The 19,996-nt window shown below is 38.5% G+C and overlaps 2 protein-coding genes across 2 annotated transcripts; one reads left to right on the top strand and one right to left on the bottom strand.

Moving 5' to 3' along the window:
- Positions 1–1,604: 1,604 nt before the first annotated feature.
- LOC108895867 (tetraspanin-8) lies at positions 1,605–11,257 on the top strand. Its single transcript, XM_018694822.2, has 9 exons — positions 1,605–1,820; positions 3,613–3,669; positions 5,415–5,534; positions 5,643–5,717; positions 7,222–7,317; positions 7,447–7,560; positions 7,847–7,879; positions 7,977–8,060; positions 9,597–11,257. Exons 1-9 carry the CDS (start codon positions 1,764–1,766, stop codon positions 9,687–9,689), a joined length of 729 nt encoding a protein of 242 aa, XP_018550338.1. The 5' UTR covers positions 1,605–1,763; the 3' UTR covers positions 9,690–11,257.
- Positions 11,258–12,595: 1,338 nt separating this feature from the next.
- On the bottom strand, positions 12,596–18,467 carry LOC108895864 (E3 ubiquitin-protein ligase TRIM39-like). Its single transcript, XM_018694817.2, has 2 exons — positions 18,319–18,467; positions 12,596–17,761 (listed from the first exon to the last, which is right to left on the bottom strand). The coding sequence occupies exon 2, from the start codon at positions 17,750–17,752 to the stop codon at positions 16,109–16,111; it is 1,644 nt and encodes a 547-aa protein (XP_018550333.1). The 5' UTR covers positions 17,753–17,761; positions 18,319–18,467; the 3' UTR covers positions 12,596–16,108.
- Positions 18,468–19,996: the final 1,529 nt, after the last annotated feature.

Here is a 19,996-nt window from a genome sequence, read left to right as displayed (position 1 = left end):
TGCAGTAGTTGTTGAGGAAGTGTGAAAATCTCTTTTGCAACAGGTGCAACACCTCTTCCTGTCACTGATGAGAAGTGGTGCCCCTTGTATTGAAGAGCTTTCTTCATGCTGATTTCCCAACACTTGATTTGAACTGTGTGACCTATGTGAACAAAATGTAAAATCCAACAGATAATAGCTTTTATTAGGGAAGAATGAGAAAATATATCACTGCAACAAGGCCAACTATGTTCCTGGAAAGTCATATAACTATTAGAAGCATTTGTCCACAGTGGAAACTTGATAGCAGATAACCTGAACTTTGAAGAACATTTTGAATATATATATCAAAATGTGTTCAAGCTCAGCTCAGGTGGAAAGTTGGTGCATTGATAAATTCAAGTGGAAACTGATTTAGTGAGTAAATCATGACTTCCACTGAAGATACAAACAATACAAATACAATACAAACACAAATACAACATTACTACTGCAAAAATAAACAGACCAGAGCTCTTTTAATGACTTCATCTCTGGTATCACCACACGGTGTACGAACAACACTGCAGGTTCCTTACGTCTTTGTATGTCATCACAACATTTTTCACGAGTCATTTCCCTACTCTCTAACCTTTAACCCTAAAAATGAAAAAAGTATGAAATACTACTAGAAGCTGAAGTGGCGTGTTATTTAAACACAATCCCATGAGATCACATTATGTTCTCTTCTTCTGCAGTTAAAATTTGTGCTGCATTTGGATGGAGTTGTAGTTGACACTGTACTTCAGTGGTGCAACTTTCAAATTAATGATTGATCATATTATGCAGACAGAAGCAGAACAGAGTAAACTTGAGGTTGTTGGGGGCCCTTGCCCACTTTGCCCAGTTGGTAATCCAGACTTGGTTGTCGTACAGAAATGTCTGGCTTCTTTTCATCATGACCACACTTTATAAACTTAACCAGACGTTAACTGTAGATGTAGCAAATCAGAAAACCCAATGTATCCAAGGCCTGATATGTCAGATTCCTCTCCTCTTTGATTCAGTCCTACATACACTTGCCTGCTGAGCCAAATGCTTACAAGAGCACAAAATATGAATTGATCGGCTGCTGAAAATAGTCCATAATGAACAGCACTATTTTCTTCTGTTTGCTTTAGATTATTGGGCCTTTATTTTAAAGATGAAACTAACTTTAAGGATTTATAGGTGCTTTCAAAGCAGCTCTGGGGATTGGGGAACTCCCCAGAGAACTACAAACCTTCAAAGGGGATTTCCTGTGACGAAGATTAATGAAGAATGTAATTTTTATGAGAATGTTGTAAATTAATTGTGTGTTTGTATAAATTAGTTTTTTGGACAAGATTCCTAGTTCCTACCAAAAGTTTAATCAGAAAAAAAATGTCTTCAAGTGCTTTTAAAATAATAGGAATACAATAAGAATCTCTCCATTTATATGCCTTAATGACATGAAAAATTAGTTTTCAGTGTTTTTGTAATTTTACATGAAGCCATTCAAGCTGCAACTATGTAAAATGTATGTAAAAGTCTGTAATTTCCCTTGATTACATGCATCCTGTTTGGCCACCAGGCGACTACTCAGGTGTCTGACTGCAGATCAGATCTGTGAGATGTAGCTCTGCATTCATCCTCGGCACATTCACCACCCCGCACGCACTTTGTACCAGCACATACTGCTGCACATCATCACACACACATTGTTTTTCATACACACACTGCTTCACTTCTTCGTCTCCTGAGATCAAATCACCAAAAAACCGAAGATGAAAATTAACGGATGCCTCAAATGCCTCTTTGTCTTCTTCAATGTCCTGTTTGCAGTGAGTAGAAAAACTTTTCTTTTTTTACTTTTTCTTATTTTATTTTCAACTATTACCAATGTTCAATTGTTTACTTAAACTATATGTGTTTTTCTGTTGTTTTATTAGTTTAATATTTATGTTTGGAGCAAAAGATAAAAAAGGAGAAGAAAAAAATCCTCTAAAAAGGTAGTTACATAATTTTTTTTCTGTTGTCCTATAATCATCTCTTGTTAAACATATCAGTTAATTTAACTTGTTCCGAAACAAATACTTGAAGAAATTATTGAATAATTGAAGAAACGGCTAAAAGAAAGTAAAAAGTTGACTTACTGTTTGATTTTCATTTTCATTTTTCTTTTACTAAACACAGAGAGAATGAAAGAAAAACTAAAGATCAAAAGAACATATTTACCTGCAAATAAGAGAGAAAATTTTATTTTCTCTAAAAACTTTTATATTATACTAACAAAGTGTAAATTCCTAAGGAAAAAAAAGTATATAGCTTCATAGTGTTTGGTCAAGTTAAATGTAAAGTGATTAAACATTTTTGTGAAACATCATGTTCTAATCTTTTTCCGAGCACAACAGCGAAGTACAGATTTTTTTTTTCCTCATGTGCAGTAAACGTTCATTTCCAGTAACAGGGCGACGACCCACCCCCGAGACAGAGAGGGAAAGCAAAAGAATATCTCTGTGGCAGAGAATAGGGTCATATTTCAGTCCGCCCACCAACCCCCTTTTCTTCTCCCCAATGGAGTTTTCTTCCTCTCTGCTGCAGAGACATTTTTTCAGCACCAAGACAAACACACACACACACTCACTCACACACGCACGCACACACACACACACACACACAAAGAGAAAGTCAATTTAAAGAGGGTGGAGTTTAAGATGAGAGGCTGTTACATAAGGACAGCATTAAAAAGCTTCATGTTACCGTAGGAAAAACTTTAAGATGAAACAAATTTGTGCGAGAGAAAAAGACAAAATGTGATTGAGTGAAAGAATGAAAACAGACGAGACACTGAAACACTAAAATGTATATTTTACCATGTGGAAAACTATTTCCTAAACAAAAGTTTTTCTTATCTCATGTGTGTCATGAGCTTTTGTTTTCTTTTATCAACCCACACAGGTCCAATTTCCTGTTGCAGTTCTTATGTTTTCTTATTTATTTTATTATACTTTATTTATTTATTTATCTATTACGGATTAAAGCATTTTGGATTCTTTTTTCCTTAAATTTGATTGAAATTGAATTAGATTGATTTAGATTTTTTGCTTGAATAAATGTCCTGGTTGAGACATTAATTGTGCGAGTGTCTTCAATTTGTATCAGCCTGGGAGTTTGGTTTGTAGATCTTTGTCTCCCTCTAGTGTCTCAGTGGAGGAATGACAGAAATTCTACCAGGAGGCCATTAAAAAGTGCAAGACTGTTCTCCAGCCACTTAAAGCCCTTAAAAAAATGCTGTTTAATGTCAAACATCCTCCTTAAAGTAATGATACCATGATCACATGTAGCAAGGATTATGTATTTATATTATGTATCAGTTAATTCACCACTTTTTTAAAGTGTCTTGAGGTAAATAGTGTAAGATGTAAGATGATTTCCACAATCATGCATTTCATATAGATAATATATAATATAAAATAAACATATACATATATTTAAATACTTACTTAGTCCTGTACTTTCACATAGAAATGCCTTTTTTATATATAAATCAGTACTATGGTGGCATACCTCTGCCTCCATACACTAAGCTTTTATTTTGTTAAACACAAACTAACTAATGTGATGTGTCCACAGATCATTGGATGTTTGCTGATCTATGGGACAGTGAAGGCCACCATCGTCAGCTCTCAGGTAAACAACAATAATGATAAGGTTTAATTCACTGCTTGTTTGTTAGTATGGCATCAAAATAAAGCAAAAATAATAATATAATGTCACATTATATTAGTAATGTCACAATAATAATAAGTGTTAAGAGCTTTAAATCTGAGTGTGCCTGCAACTTCAAAGACTGATTTTTTCAAATTTGATGAGAGGCCACAATGAAACACCAAGCAAAATTTATTAACTAAATTTAACAGTAACAGTTGGTAGGAGACGGGCCTCATAGTCTCTCATGGTCTCTCATGGTCTCACATGTCAAAGTTCCTTTTTTGCATGGCATTAAAAGGGGACATTTTGGGAAACATGTTTTAGAATATGGAAGTGATGATGATACTGCTCTCATTTCTGTAAGATAAATATGTGGCTGGAACGGAAGCATATATATATTCCTAAGGACTTATATCCCTAGGGTTTATGTCCAATGTTCCCAAGGTCGTATGTTCCCAAACTACTAAATTCCCAAGGTTGTATGTTCCCAGGGACGTATGTTCTTAAGATCCTAGGTTCCCAAGGTTTTATGTTTCCAGGGTTGTAGGTTTCCCAGTTCAACAATCTATTGATACCTCTTAACCACACACTGTTCCCATTATATGCCACATAAATATGGGGAAAAAACACAGGTAACTAAATCTATCAACCAGCTCATCTTAAAGTCCCAAATTAACACATTATATCTTGTTTTTTTTAATTATTATTATTCTTATGAAAAATTACCAGGCTAAGTTATGTGCTCGACTATGAAAACATAAACACACGACATATTAAGCAGTAGAACAGACTATAGACGCTGTTAATAGAAGACACTGGAGTTCAAGTTCATTATCATTATCATTATCTTTGACAGGTCGGTGTTCTCTGCCGGTCGGTGTTCTTTCCCGCATCCCTGTTACGGAATGTTTCTGGGCAGAATGTGCTTCAGATTTACTGTAATGTGGCTCACAGGGTACAACAATGAAATCAGAGCCAGATGTGGGCAACAATTAAAACAATCAAGTGTCTGTTTGGAGAGAGAGCGTTTTGTTTTACAGCAACATTTAAAGATCCTTGTATAACCATTTACAAGCAGCAGTATAAAAGATATGTAGGTTCATACTTGTTATATGATAGTTTTAATTAAAACAAAAGCAGCTGGTTTGCGTTACTGAAAATCAAGGCTGATTTTGTTAGTCAATCACATGTATAATCATGTATAGTGTACACATCTTAAAATACATACCTGTTTGGAAATGTTTAAAACAAGTTGAGGTGAAGGGTTCTGAGTGTTTATACAGAGGCAAACAGCTGCCGAGATGTAGTGGGGGTTCTGAGTTCTTTTCTTAATGCAGAACAGATAACTCCTGGGGGAAGTTTCCATTCTCACAGTCAATTTTCTCTGTGACAAAAAAAACAAACAAACCCAGAATGGCACCTACAGTGTTATCAGATCAGGGATCTGGGCGATAGAAGATCTATCTTTATGGATCACATTGAATTTTTGGATTTCCTGCATCCCAGCGTCCATCTGATCTTACCGTATGAATTCAAAGCCTTATAGTGAAAGCAGAGATTTTTGGGTTGGTCACAGTCTGCAATATTACCCTCCAAGTTCCTTTGTAAATGTTATTCAGTCTAATAGCATTTATGGGATTTGTTGACTGTAACAAAAATGTAATGTGAATGTAAATTAATTCAGTGTCTGTGTTGTGTCTTTGTCCTTTGCCATGGTGGAGCAGCTGTCTGCGTTTGGAGGCCCTAGCCTGGGTTGGGGATGGGTGTTTGCCATCGGCGTCCTTGGCATCTCCTGCCTGGGAATCTATGCAGCCTGTTCTGAGAAAGTCCTAGCCCTGAAAATAGTATGTACAAGAGCCTGTGCTAAATAAGAGGCAGAACTTCTCAGCTGAGTCATGCTATTTTTAAATATTTTTTTTACATTTACATTTGACATTTTTTCATATTTACAGTTTGCGGGCTTCATGGGGGTTGGGATGGTCATCATGCTGATCTTTGGCATCGTTGTCGTTGTTGCAAGGAACAAGGTCATCCATCCGTCCAGCAATCTATCTTGATGCTAATTTTTGTCTCCCTATCTTAGTTCTGTTGTTCACTCTCTCTCTTATGATCTTATTCATTTTCTATCTGTTTATCTTGATGCCAGTGCTGTTTCTGTGTATCAGTATACTAAGGTTTCTCTACCTCAATACTGCCTTTGATAACTCCTTTTCTCTGTGTCTGAATACAACCAATCTCCTAGAAATGAGATTCATAAACAACTACAACTGTTTTCCCAAGGACATTGTGATACCCAACAGTCACCAGAGTTTACACCCACAGACCTGTCTGTAATTAGGTTTAGACAACAGAAGTACTTTGGTTAATATTAAGGTTAGAGAGAAATCATAATTTAAATTAAATGTCAATTTGTCTTGTGACACATTTGACTTTTTCGAAATTTATTTTGGTGCAAAACAAATACATTGTCTGTGAACATTTCATTGATATGTTACGGTATTAACATATTTGCGACTTGCCAAATACTTAAATTACAACATATATTCATTATGTTAATAGAAAATATAATCCAGTCACAATAATGTTTTCTTAAAAATGTTGTAAATTATTTATATATAGATGTAATTTCTAGGAAACAGGGTTGCTTTACTCTCTTTTTGCTACCTAATTTATTCAATTTACTTTCTGCCATTTTGCTGTTTCCATATGCCTGCACATTAGCATGTAAGCTTTTTTGTTTTGTTTTGTTTTGTTTAGCTTTCTACAAAGTAAATTATTACAATATTGAATATTGAAATACCATGATGTAAATGTTCTCTCCATCTTGTTTAATTTCTCTTTATATTTAGATTTTCCTCTCTCTGTCTATCTTGATGCTAATATTTTCTCTCTGTCTCATTGCTAACATCCTCGCTCTCATTCCCCATCATCGATGTTAATGCTGTCTCTCTGTATCTATCAGTATACTTAAATTCTATCTCATGTATTTTGATATTTTGTCAACCCTCTCTCCGTTGTCTTGATTCAGTGTTTGTGCACTTTGACATTCTTCCTACATTCACTGCACATCTTGATGATGATGATTAACACACAAAAACAGACAAAAAACAAACACAAAATCCCACTGTATGCTGCTTCACCTATGACAAATGTGATAATTATAATTACACAGAGACTACACCTGTCAGTTATGGCCTAATGAAAAATGGCGTGTCTAACATCAGTTTATCTCTCCATCTTGATGCTATCATTGCTAACTCTCTCTGTATGCTAATGGAAACATTAGCATACAGAGAGAAATCTCAGAAGTCTCAATTTATTATACACCACAGAGTGAATAATTTAGTTATTTCTTATTTAAGGAATAGTGATTGAGTGAACAAAAGAGTCATTTCTGGTGCACAATCCTCCTTGTTATGTTCCTCTCAGCCTGTCATGCCATTACATTGTCTTTCATCAATCTGCCATGATGTTCTCTGTCTCTATCTTGCTCTATCTTGATGCTAATGTCACACTCTTGCCTTTTTGCAGATCAGAGATAACTACAATTCTGTCGCAGAAGAAGTGGCAAAACAAATACAGAATGATGATGGACTGAGACAGACTCTTGAGGCCATACAGTTAACTGTAATGTTTTCTGTGTATTAATGGACTGTACCATTCACAGTAACAGCTGTTGTATTCTTAAAATATCAAAAACACACGAGTTGAAGGCTATTTCCACCTGTTGAAACTCACTCTCTCATATGGTTGCAGTTGCAATGCTGTGGAGTGGTCCGTGCTGAGGACTGGGGTAGTGATATCCCCCAATCCTGTGAGTGCAACACAAATGGACCCCTTGGAAAAGCTACATGTAAAGCCAAACCTCAGGTTAGTTTTAGAATCTGACATTTTAACTATTTCACCTCAAATGGAGAAAACAACGGAGAGAACATGATGGAAATATGGCAATTTCATGACAGTGGTTATAGCAGAAGAGAGGTCAAATGGTAGCCAAGGTGATTTCTTCTCAATCATGGGAACATACATTCTCAATGCCAAAGTCAGGAAATGGACACCACCCAACAATTAGACAAGCAAACTGAAGCATTTAGTTTAGATGTGTTTGGTTTCTTTTTCAATCATTTGGTGACCATATTTTGCTGTTTTCTTGCAGGGAACCACAGGCCCAAGCCAAATTTATGATCAGGTAATCAATCAGTCAAGCAACCAATCAAAACAACAACCAATCTAGCAGTTAGTGATGTTTTCAAATAATGACCTTCTCTCCATCTTCTTGTCTGCAGCCCTGTGGTACTGTAATATATTCCTGGATAGACATCGCCTTCCAGGTTTTCATGGGCATCTGTTTTGGATTTGCTGTTACTGCAGTAAGCTCTGCTTTCATTCTCCTTTGTTGTTGTTTCATGTTCTTTGATTGATTGTCAACAACCTCCAGCAAACTTTCAAGATCTACTATCACTATGGCCATAAAGCCATAAAGAAGAGATTCTATTCAACTCTTTCTGTGTATTGAACTGAGTGATATATATTCAAATCCTTAGGTACTGTAAAAACATATAATTACAGAGATTTTAATTATGTTACTAGCAGTGAACAGAAGCTAAGGTTTACACATGAAACAGCAACACTAGGGTAATTTTACTGCTGGCCACCCATCTATGACAAATGGCCAACAGTAGACAATACAGATTGTTTGATGTTAAAAATCAAGCTTTAGGCTACCAAACCTTGAGCGCAAGATCCTTTCAAGGGTTTCTTGATTTTATGTCTGCAACTTAACTAGCTAATGTTAGTTTTAGCCACAGCCACATAACATAAACAATAGCCACAAATTCTGTTGGGTCCTCATTAGATTTTGGATCAATTCTGGGCCGTTATCTAAGGGGCTAAGCTCATATCAGGTTTGGGTTTGGTTATTTTAAGATGTATTTTTGTAAGAAATTTTTGCGTTTTATGTAGCCAACGCTTTGGGTTAGCTTGGCAAGCTAAAAGTCAGTATAACTATTAGTAACAATATGCAGTGGGTACTAACAATGTCACAGCAGCAGTGGTTAACACTGTAGCCTCACAGCAAGAGGGTTCTATGTTGGAGCCCTGGTTCACCCAGGGCTTTTCTGTGTGGAGTTCTCATGTTCTCCCTGTTCTTGCGTCGGCTCCCTCCAGGTACTCCAGCTTCCTCCCACAGTCCAAAGACATGCACGTTAATTGGTGACTCTAAATTGCCCCTAGGTGTGAATGTGAGTGTGAATGGTTGTTTGTCTATATGTGTTGGCCCTGTGATGGACTGGTGATCTGTCCAGGGTGTACCCCGCCTCTCACCCAGTGTCAGCTGGGATCCAGCCCCCCCGTGACCTGCGGTATAGATAATGAATGAATGAATGATTGAAAAGGCAATATTTGGATCTCTGCTGAATTGCTGAAACAAAATCTTGATTTCTTAGATGCAAAGTTGAAATAAATAAATTTGAATAATATATAACTGTTATCCAGGACATTTCTGTGTTTCCATATTAAGGAACATTGAGAATATCAATGATAAGAAGAATATCAATCAATATCAAACACTTCCAAACTCAGTGGAGTGATGCCTCCCATTTTGCAACTGTATTTTGGGTGAAGACAGATAGCTTTTTTGGTTTGTTTGTTTGTCTTTGGTTCCACTCATAAGCTGAAAGGAAATCAGAAAGCTGTATAACTCATTCCACTATTAAGCTAACAAAATGCTGACAGTAAACCAAAATGAAAAACATCTTTACAGCAGCTGTCAGGCTCCAGGCAGCATTTCAATTTCTAAGAGCGGATGTATGCAGTGTGGATTAAACAGATGGTTGCTTGCATAGTGTCTATCACTTCTGGTCTATCACTTCAAGGTGTCTCACTGTTTGCTTTTTCTGTCTTTACAGCTGATGGGTCTGTTGGTCTCCCTCCTGATGATCCATCAGATCAAACGTTACGACAATGTAGGAGGGGCGTCCATTGCCATGAAGGGCTACTGAGGGGAACCATCATTCAGCCCTTACCTCTGAACTATAATTGGAGGACACAGTTGTTAATACATGCCTTATTCTTTACTTTTTTTTAATTTTTTTTTTTTTTACAACATTTCTGCCTTGTAAGAGAACGACAGGGAGAGCAGGAGACAGAGTGACAATGTGGTGTGCTGCAGGAAGATTTCATTTTGGAGAAAAAGTGCTGTCTCCAAGCACTTTTTCTTCCAGCTTTCTATTGTAGAAAATATTGCTTGAATAGCAAACATTTATTTTTTGGAGAATTATATATCTCTTTTGTGTTATTTGATGGTATACAGTATTGTAATCTTATGTAACAGAGACATATTATATGAAAGAAGCAGTTTCTAAAGCTTAACCCTTCTCCATGACTAAAGCTGTGTTAGCCCGAGGAGGTCGTAACATCAGAGTTACCACTGATTTTAAAAACAACAATTAAATAGTTTGGAAAGTTTTACATCTTTGTTAAACTGGTGTTGCTGGAAGCTCATTGATGTAGTGACTAGTTGTTGGGCTAGTTGAACTAGTGCAGCTGGAGAGCTAATTCCTAACACACTTAGCTGCCAGGAACATGCTAGTGCTAGACTGTTACCATGGTGCTTCCAACTAAACATCATGCTAACTGTCATTTAGCTTTAAAGTTACACAGTCCAGTTATTTACTTAGTTAAAGGTCAGTTAGCAAGCAAGTTAACAAATTCATGTAGTTTATTCAAAAGACTACCACAACCAAAAGTGGATGGTGCAACACAGCTAACAGACTAATTGGATAGCTCCCTCTATTTTGAACTCATTCTCTCCAAAGGGCAGCGCTGTGAAGATAGTTTGCTATTGGTTAACAGCACAATTTTGTGTGTCAAAGGGGAGATTTATTGAAAATATATTTGTGGATTTGATTTGTCCCTGCAAGCAAATCCATTGATTGCAAACATTTTGTTGCAATTTATTTATTTTGCTGCAGGATTTTGCTGTTTTTAATGCTAGTGAAGTTATCAAAATCAGTTTTATGTGTCCAATACAGAAATAGTTTCAGGATTCATTTAGTTTAATTTGGTGCAAAGACTCAAGTTGGGGGGGGTGGGGGGTGTCTGCTAGCCTAGCTGTAAAACCATCTTGTTACTATTGTTACAAATGTTACTATTGTTTGATCTGATCAGAATCTGCACTGATAATAGCTTTTACATTATTGCTCTTAACATATCTGGCAATGCCTAGAGACAGTTTTAAGATGAGGATTCTCCGATGGATGTCCGATGTTGTATTTTTTAAATTTTTTTAATAAAGACCACGATCGTTTTATTGTAATTATAAAGACTGATTCTTTTTACTGCTGGATTGTGGTCAGTAATCTGAAGGAATTGTCAACATGAAGTTACCAACAAACATTTAGGAACCTCCTTGGGTTAAAATGATCAGGTCAGAGAGGAACTCTGTCACCTGTTTGCATGTTTGTAAAAAATTCTATGACAGTGAACTTGCATATTTTCCAGACTATGTGTGTTTCTGTAAATCACTTAAGTAAAAATAAATCACTCCAGTGGACTTATATCATCATGATATTTGGCCTAATGGTTAATGGCAAATCCTGACCTTGCATTTTAGGAATATATATGTGTGTTTTCTGTACAGAGCAGGTAACATTGGGAAAATGGAGACCCCAGCAATACTTGCAGCACTGAGAACAAATACCCTACCAGGAAAAACAATGTCTTATTTGTGTAGGTACAGTTATTAATGAAGTTTCACTGAGGTTAAAGCCATGTGGCAACAATAACAACTACTGCTAAGGGTTAGTTAATTTTTCAGATCTCCCTACTGACAGTGAACACAGCACTGTGGCAGCTGCGGCTCAGGAGGTAGAGCAGTCGCCCACCAATCAGAAGGTTAGTGGTTCAATTCTCGGCTCCTCCAGTTCGCGTGCCAAAGTATCCTTGGGCAAGATACTGAACCCCAAATTGCCTCCGATGGCAATTGGTGTCATTGGTGTGCAAATGTGTGTGTCTGTGCTAGAAAGCACTATTGTATAGAACAAGTGCTGTCTGAATGGTTAATTTCAAAGAGTCATTCCCTCACCTTTGACTAATGGAGACAGGGGAGTGCAGGGAAAATATAGTTTTGAGGAGATGTTGGCACACTGAGGAGGTGAAAGAAGGGTAAGGTTTGATGGGAGTATAAACAGGGTGATTGAGGGGTTAAGAGAGGCATTTAAGGAGCTGATGGAGAGTTAAGGAATCTTGTACAAGAATACAGAGGAAAATTGCAGTTTTAGAGAGAAAAAAACAGGGTCAAAAATGGTAGCCATCGTGGCTGCTACTGTCCTGGCAAAAAAGGGAGACATTTTTTGGGGATATACTAAAGGTTGTCTTGATGTTTGGGAGACAGCATCCTCAGCTTTGATTCCACTGCAGGGTCAAGTAGCGAGCCTAGTTATCATTCAGCACAGTGTTAGCAAAGGTTGTTGTCAGCATAAAAGTTTCACCGGTGCTGGCCTGGATTTAAAAAAGTCTGTGCAGTCTGTTTTTTATATATTTTTTTGTTTGTTTGTTTTGTTTTTTCAAGGAGCTTTCAGAGTTCAGAGAGCACTGATAAACTGAAATGAAGGTCTTTGGTTCATCTTCTGTTCATGGCAAGGTTATTTTTTAAATGAGATCTTAAAACTGTCTCTGAGATCTCTCTCAGCTCTGCTAAAATCTATTCAAGGAAAAGACGTTTATTTCTTAGAATGAATAGAAAAAAACAAACAAACAAACAAAAAACAAATAAGCCACAGTTTTTTATTTGGCTTCCAAAAATAAACACAAACACAGTCTATGTTTCTCAAATGACTGATTGTTGAAAATAATGACAGACTTAGACAAACAAAACAAAAAACAAGACAGAATTAAACTCTCTCTGTTAAGCCTGTTTCTTTTAATTAAAAAAAGACCACATACTTTCTGCAGTGGCTTCTCTTGCATCATATAATATTGTGTTTCCTTCCTTTCATGCTGATAGTAGCTCCCACTGTTTCCTCCCTCTGTTTCCTGCCTCTGGTTCCTCCCCTGCATTCCTCCCACATCTACAGTGGCTTCAGAAAGTATTCAGAGCCCTTCACTTTCTGTAGATTCTTCTGTGCTGTAGATTTTATTTTAAATGGATAAATTTTTTACCCATCAGCACCTGCCAGACATAATGTTTGGAGTTCTGCCCAAAAGGTTCAATTTTTGTCTCCTCCTTTCTCCTCACGCTGTCAGAGTCTTTTAAATGCTGTTTGGCAAACTCCATGCAGGCTGTCACAGTCACTGATGTCCCTGTATTCTTGCCAGACTTTTCAGACTGCTCAGCATGAAGAGCTCCCAGGTTGAAGCACCTGTGTGCACCTACTCTTAAAGTCTTTTGAATCAGTTGTGAGCAAGCAAAGGGAAAGAGGCTGGTATTTATGTCTGGGAGTTGATTAGATGATTGGGAACAGGTGTGTGGAGGGTGGGTGATGGTGGCTGAAGGTGGGAAACACTGAGGAGACCAAGGAGGCAGTGACAGGTTTTGAAATCATAAAGAGTTGATACCCATCAAACTTTCAACAGGAGAAATCATGTAAACAATATTAAGATCTGTTTGTAACAGGCACACTGTGATTTTTAGAAAATAGAGTCCTTCCTGCTTTGTGTTTGTGTGGTCCTGATTCAACATGATTTTCCATATTTGGTGTGGAAGAACTTGACCCACACAGAGGGTCTCAACCCCATCCAAACTAAGCCAGACCTTATCTACCAACATCAGTGTTTGACCTCACTAAGACTCTTGTGTCTTAATGGTAGTAAATCACCACACAAAAGACCAAAAATGTGGACATGACAACATTTAACCACATTTGGTTGTGCTCTATTCATGGGTGTATGTCTCTGAGTTACAGAAGAAATCAAGACCAGACAAACAAAAACATTGAGATAACATTCAGAGGACATATATTTCAAAAGCACATTTGAAGGAGAAGTTATAATATGCCCATATGACAAACCAGAACTAGCTGGTTAGCATGCCAACTTCAGTGGAAGAAAAGATGTGACAGAAATAGAAACATAACACTGCTGTTGCATTCCACTGTTGGAGAGAGCTCTTAGTGAGTAGAGAAAGTTTGATGACTTTTTTTTCCCTAGACTGGTCCTTTAAATAGCTAATAATAAACAGCTGTTAACTTATCAGTCCAGAAGAAACATTGTGAATTCACTATCAAACTTCATTCCTTTACCCACCAACAGCCGTCTCCAGCAGTGGAAAACAATGCCAATATTTTTGCTACAACTTCTTTAAAGTCTTTTCTTCTACTGAAGTTAGCATGCTAACCAGCTAGCCATCTTGTTACTTTCTGATAGCAAATCACTCTAGCTTCCACACTGCACTCATGAGTATTGCTGCCCAGAGGACATATTATAACCTTATATATATGTGTGTGTGTGTGTGTGTGTGTGGTGTATATATATATATATACACGCACACACATATATAGAGGGCACTAACTGGGAGCAAGACACTTGTGTGTGGATAACTTTTAATGCCTTGGTTCAGATAATTGTTATCCAGTTTCTGAAAAAAATGTTACAGCAGCAGAAGTCCATATACCTTTGGCCATACAGTGTAACTATGACACAACAAACCAGCAGCAGCCATTAGATGGCACCAGAGAACAGTCAGACTAAACAACACAGTAAGACTCACATGACTCCACGGCCTGTGGAACAGTTCACTCTTTATCTTTACGATCCAGATTTAGACATTTATCTACACAGTAGATACCAGTGTGAATGGAAGAGGGTAGATAGTTAAAATCACATAAATAAGACTGAGTTTCTTTCACAACCCGATTTCAGTTTAAATATTGTAAACACAGACAGATGTCATAATTTGGTCTTTCTGTTGTCACACAGCTCTACCAGTGATCTGATGCATCTCAGCATAGGAATCATGTTAGCTTATATCTTTTTCAAGTCCCACTGCTGGGTCAACACTGTTCAGTTGCTGCAGGTTTATTTATGGCGGCTAATCAAACACAGCATATGGTTTGAGTTACTGACAGCCTGCTCTTTTAAAACCTGTGAAAAAAGCAATGAGTGAAAACACAAGCTGTGCAGATGACAAAGATTCAATTCTCAGCCCTTTTCCTTGACGGATGAGTTCATGTTTTGAGTACCTCCTCTGGTATGCCTGCCTCAGTCTTTTCATTTTCCAAATGTAATATACTTAACAGATAACTCAGGAATTTTTCAACCTGGGCCTTATTTTCTCTTATTTTTGGGTGTAAATTATTGATAGGGACAAACATTTTTGGAATTGGTGCAGTGATAAGGAAGACATTTTGCAGCTTGAAACCAGTGAATGTTATTTGACTCCATTCTCTGTTATGTTCTCAAATTAAGATCCTGCTTCCTTCCCCAAAAGTCATTTTAATCCTCCACGGACCAGGACAAAGTTATCCATGCTTTTACCTTGTCCTGCAATCAAATTTATTCTTGACAGATTTCTGTGTTGTGGCTGACACAGACTGCAGCAGCAGCAGCAAGGATCTTAATGTGTGACAATATGACGAACAGCCAAACAATAGAGCTCAGGATGCCAGCAGCAGCAGAGGGAATCAATCTGCAAATTACTTCATGCTTGAACAAACACGCAGCCATAAACACCAGTGACAATACAGTAAGCAATGTAGCAGTACCAGCCAAGACCAGAAAAAAAGAGTGCAGTCAGTTTACAGCTTATTGCACAGGATATGTCAAACAAAAAAGTGTAAGGTAAGCAATGGACGCAGCCAATCACAGATAGCTCGTCCAACCATTACATGTCAAAATGTCTTCCATCCAATGTTCAGAGTATGTGCACCTTTGTAATGTTAAGCCATCACTGATGTTAATGGATCTGTATGTGCTTTTCCTGCTATGACAAGTCAAATTATCTGTCAAAATGTGTCATTGGGCGTTTTCAAACCATGAGTTTGTTTTCTCTGCTCTGAGTCAGAGAATGAGTTGGTGAACCTGTTGCATTTTCTCCTTGGCTTGGTTTATGTTTAAACACAAATAAAACTGAAGCAAGTCAAAGTGCATCACTACAGGTCAGGTAAAAAACACCTTTTTGGGTTGGCAGCAAGAATGAAAATGGACCTTGATTCATGTTGTGTATTCACGTCAGAGGTCGGATCATGTTGCTACCACAAATCAAGTGCTCCACAGTTTGTGCCCCGTCCAAGACTATTTTCAGTTTGTTTTGATCTGCACCTGCTTATGATTGCGGTGTTCGCATCTGCTCAGGAAAATTATACTAAAGGGGAAAATGAGCCAAAGTCTGAAAATAAACAATACAGGTTTGAATCTGATCTCAGAATTTTAAGAAAATCTTGAAGCAAATAATATTCATGGTCACTGCAACTGTGAAAATCAATTATCTTTTTAAAAAATTAGTGTGGATGACAGGAGAAATGATCAGAGGGGCAGAATTTATGCCTTCATTGAGCCCAGGACTGAAGAATGGGTAGATTTCCTCTGTGAAGGAGCAGCCAGTGAAAGAGTAAAGAAGAGCTGCAGCATCTACGTCATAAAAGCAGACCAGACCTTCCTCATAATCCACAAACACTCCCACCTTCTCAGGTTTTGAATTTAGAGAGAGATGTAGAGGAGAACCAACAAGAGCTGCGTAATCGTCTCCATTTTTCAACCACATAGTCCAGTGGCCATTTTCCGGGCACAGTGGGATTATTCCCTTCCTTTTGATCGACTTTTTGGCCACTCCTAAAGACCACCTAGTCTTCCCCTTAACCTCAGCCTCAAAGTAAAATTTTCCAGAAGAGAAACTCTGTTTTGCCAAAACACAACAACTGGGATTAAATCTCTCAGGGTTGTCTGGGAGATTCTTCTTTGTGTTACCGTGACATACTTGTTTTCTGTCATCAGACAGGATGAGAGCAGGGTGAGCTGTGTCAGGATCCAGAGTCACCTCCACTGCAAACTGCTGGACCCGGTTTAGCTCAGCCTCATGGAGCAGCCTCTTCATCTCTTTGCCGAACGTCTCCTCCAGCTGATCCACAGCTGTCCTCACAGTCCCCTCATATGATGGAGGATCGATGCTGACCTCCGTCCAGTCTTTGGTGGACAGAGAAACATCCAGGGACGAGAAAGTCTGGAGGAAGTGGAGGTGGTCTTTAGACCGAGAAAGCCGATCCACTTCGGCTCGCCTCCTCATCAGCTCAGAGATCTCCTGCTCCAGCTCTTGGATGAAACTTTTGTCCTGTTTCTCTGTCGCTTTCTGCTTCTCGTCAATCATCCCGATGAGCTCTTCCTGGACTCGCTCCAAAGACTGAATCAGAGCGGAGAAGACCTGAACACCATCCGCCATCTCTCTGTCTGCAGCCTCCTTGCTGAGCTTTGCTGAGTGTTTGATGTCTTGAATCTTCAGTCGTCTCTCCTGGATCATCCTGTGAATTTCAGCCTCTGTCTTCCCCAGCTCGGCCTTCTTCCTCTCGACTTGTTCTTTCAGTGGGACGACTTCATGCGACTTGTGGTCTAAAACCGGGCAGAGCATGCACACACAGGTCTGGTCGGTCTTGCAAAAAAGCTCCAGAGGTTTATCGTGTATCATACACATGCGACCCTCCAGGTTCTCCACGGGGTCAATCAGCTGATGTCTTTTCAGGCGTGATGCTGTCAGGTGAGGCTTCAGGTGAGCCTCACAGTAGGAGGCCAGACACACCAGGCAGGACCTCAGAGCTTTCATTTTAGTTTCAGTGCAGATGTCACAGGGAACTTCTCCTGATTTGGCTGCTTGTTGGCCGGAGCTGCTCCTTCCAGCCGCCTGTTTGAACTGAGCAGCCATCTCAGATATAAAAATATTGACTCTCAGATCGAGCCTCTTATAGAAAGGTTCCTGGCATGAAGGGCACTGACACAGGGTGTTACTGTCCCAGTGCTGCATGATGCAGTTTTTGCAAAAGTTGTGTCCACATGGTAATGTGACTGGATCAGTGAACACATCCAGACAGATGCTACACAGGAGCTGCTCCTCTGTCAGTAGGCAGTTGGTAGCCGACATGTTGGCGCTCTAAAAACAAGAGTTAAAACTTGATGTAACAACACTTTCATTTTTACATGCCTACTGATAAAGTTTTAAGCTAAATTACTGATATATTACCAAAAACCATTTATTTCATTATTGTAAACTCAAAATATAATTGGTATTTTTGCACCAAGGTCTTATATTACCATGTATTGGGGTTTAAATGATTGATAGGGACAAAAATCTTTGCAGAATTCAACAACAGCTGTTGCAGTGTAATCCAATGGGCCTTTGTCCACATTAAGTCTGACAACATTATGGATAGGATTCCTACTGAGACCTTTTTAAAGAGTAAGATCCTTTTTGTTTAACCACAAACATTGCTCAATGGCGATACCAGACTCCACTGATAAAAACAATAATTTTACCAAGCACAACACAAGCGTTACTCAGGCCCAGGTTAAAAAAATACCAAATACCAGAGTTATCATTTGACCGACAAGCTTCCGTGTGAGCTCAAAATAAGAACAGAAGAACACAGCCTGTACTATGGTGTGTTACTCACAGCTGTTTAAACACAGTAAATCACTAACTGTACTCACCAATGTTAGGGGAAAACTTCCTTAAGGGCCTGATGGATTACAAATAAATGCTTGTTGGAAGTTTCTCTTACAGGACTGCAGCTCTTTTGTTGCTCTTCAGTTCTTTAATTCTCTCAGAATGAATTTACTCTTAAACGTTGCTGCGTCACTTTCTCCTGTTGAACCAGTTTGGGGCGTTGCTGCCAGGATGCCGATCATAACACTTTGCAACATCTGCTGGTTTTCATTCCTCAACATTCTCTCAACTCTTCTGGCTCAGGTCCAAGCTCAGTTAGGTATTTTACGTGTCTATATCCAGATCTGTAGACTGGTGTAGTGACTGGAATATAGACCGAGAGCTCCCCTTTCCTTGGGTCAGGTGTGTGGGTTAGCCACCTTAAGCTAATGGATGCTGTTAGATGGTGTGTACCTTACCTTGAAAAAATATATTTTAATTATTTTTTTTTTTTTCAAACTTGTTTGCATGATAATATCGCCATATTAGCATCGTCACTGTTAGCATGCACAGCCTGGCAGAGGAAGCATGGCTGCAGACTTTAAAATGGAGAAGGAAGAGATTGCATCCACTGCTGATGTGAAATCAGGAGTGTTAAGGTCGGTCACAAACCCATCTCCCCACCCAGTCACCCACCCAGAGTGAGTGGGCGGGGCTTCACACATACCTAAGTCCATCACACACACACACACACACACACACACACACACCAGCCCTGCCCTACTCATTCTGGATTGTCAGTCTCATTGAGGAACGACATTAATAACCTCCCTGTGACCCACATTTCTTAACGACTTCTCTAATATGTTGTGAATTTATAACGACATCGACACCACTAATATATTCTTAATGACCTATGTAATGTATTTGGCGTGTGAGGACCTGTATGTGTAATAAATTTTAAATGGATGAGCTCTTTCAGACTGCTGTTGTACCACAGGCTAGTGGCTATCGAACCGCTACGCTAGCCGACACACATCAGCTCTAATGAGAGAGGATGAAAGACAGAGGGAGAAAAATCACAATATTTATTTCCTCTGATGGTTTGGGTTTGTTTGGCCTCTTCTCTCAGTCTATAATTAGTATTTTTACTATCAGTATTATAAATTTCATAGACTGTCATTGTCCTCTGTTGACACACTTAACATATTTTTTGTGGTTCATGTGTTGGACTATTTCTTGACTGGGACCAGTAAGTTCTTGGAGTCTCCACAAGTTGCCAAACAACCTCTAGGAACTAAGAAACAGTCCTGAACATAACCCCCCATAAAATTAGCTGGGTAGCTGGTAGGGACTGACCCATTGCCATGGTAACTGATACCCCAATCGGTGTTTAAATGCCTAATTCTTAAAAAAATATTGTTATTGTTAGCACATTAAATAACAAAAGGTAATCCAACATCAAGCATCAACATGAATAATTCTAAATTATTCCAAACATGGACATTTAATCATAGTGATGGTTTTATGCATCAAGTGACAACACTAGGACAATGATGTGTGACCATGTGACAGGTTTACAAGTTACAACTACACTGACAGGATGTGGAAAAAGCCAACTTGCATGCCAGACATGACAAAGGAAATTTACAAGGAGTTCACCTGAAAACTATCAGTAGCAGCAGAGTTGTCTTATGACTGCTAAAATGTTATTTTTCATATTATGGCTAACATTGGTACAAC

This window comes from Lates calcarifer, linkage group LG18 (genome assembly GCF_001640805.2).
Source record: "Lates calcarifer isolate ASB-BC8 linkage group LG18, TLL_Latcal_v3, whole genome shotgun sequence".
Lineage (NCBI taxonomy): Eukaryota > Metazoa > Chordata > Actinopteri > Centropomidae > Lates > Lates calcarifer.
Note: the sequence above shows the minus strand (reverse complement) of the source record. Positions and strands in the feature narration are given on the sequence as shown.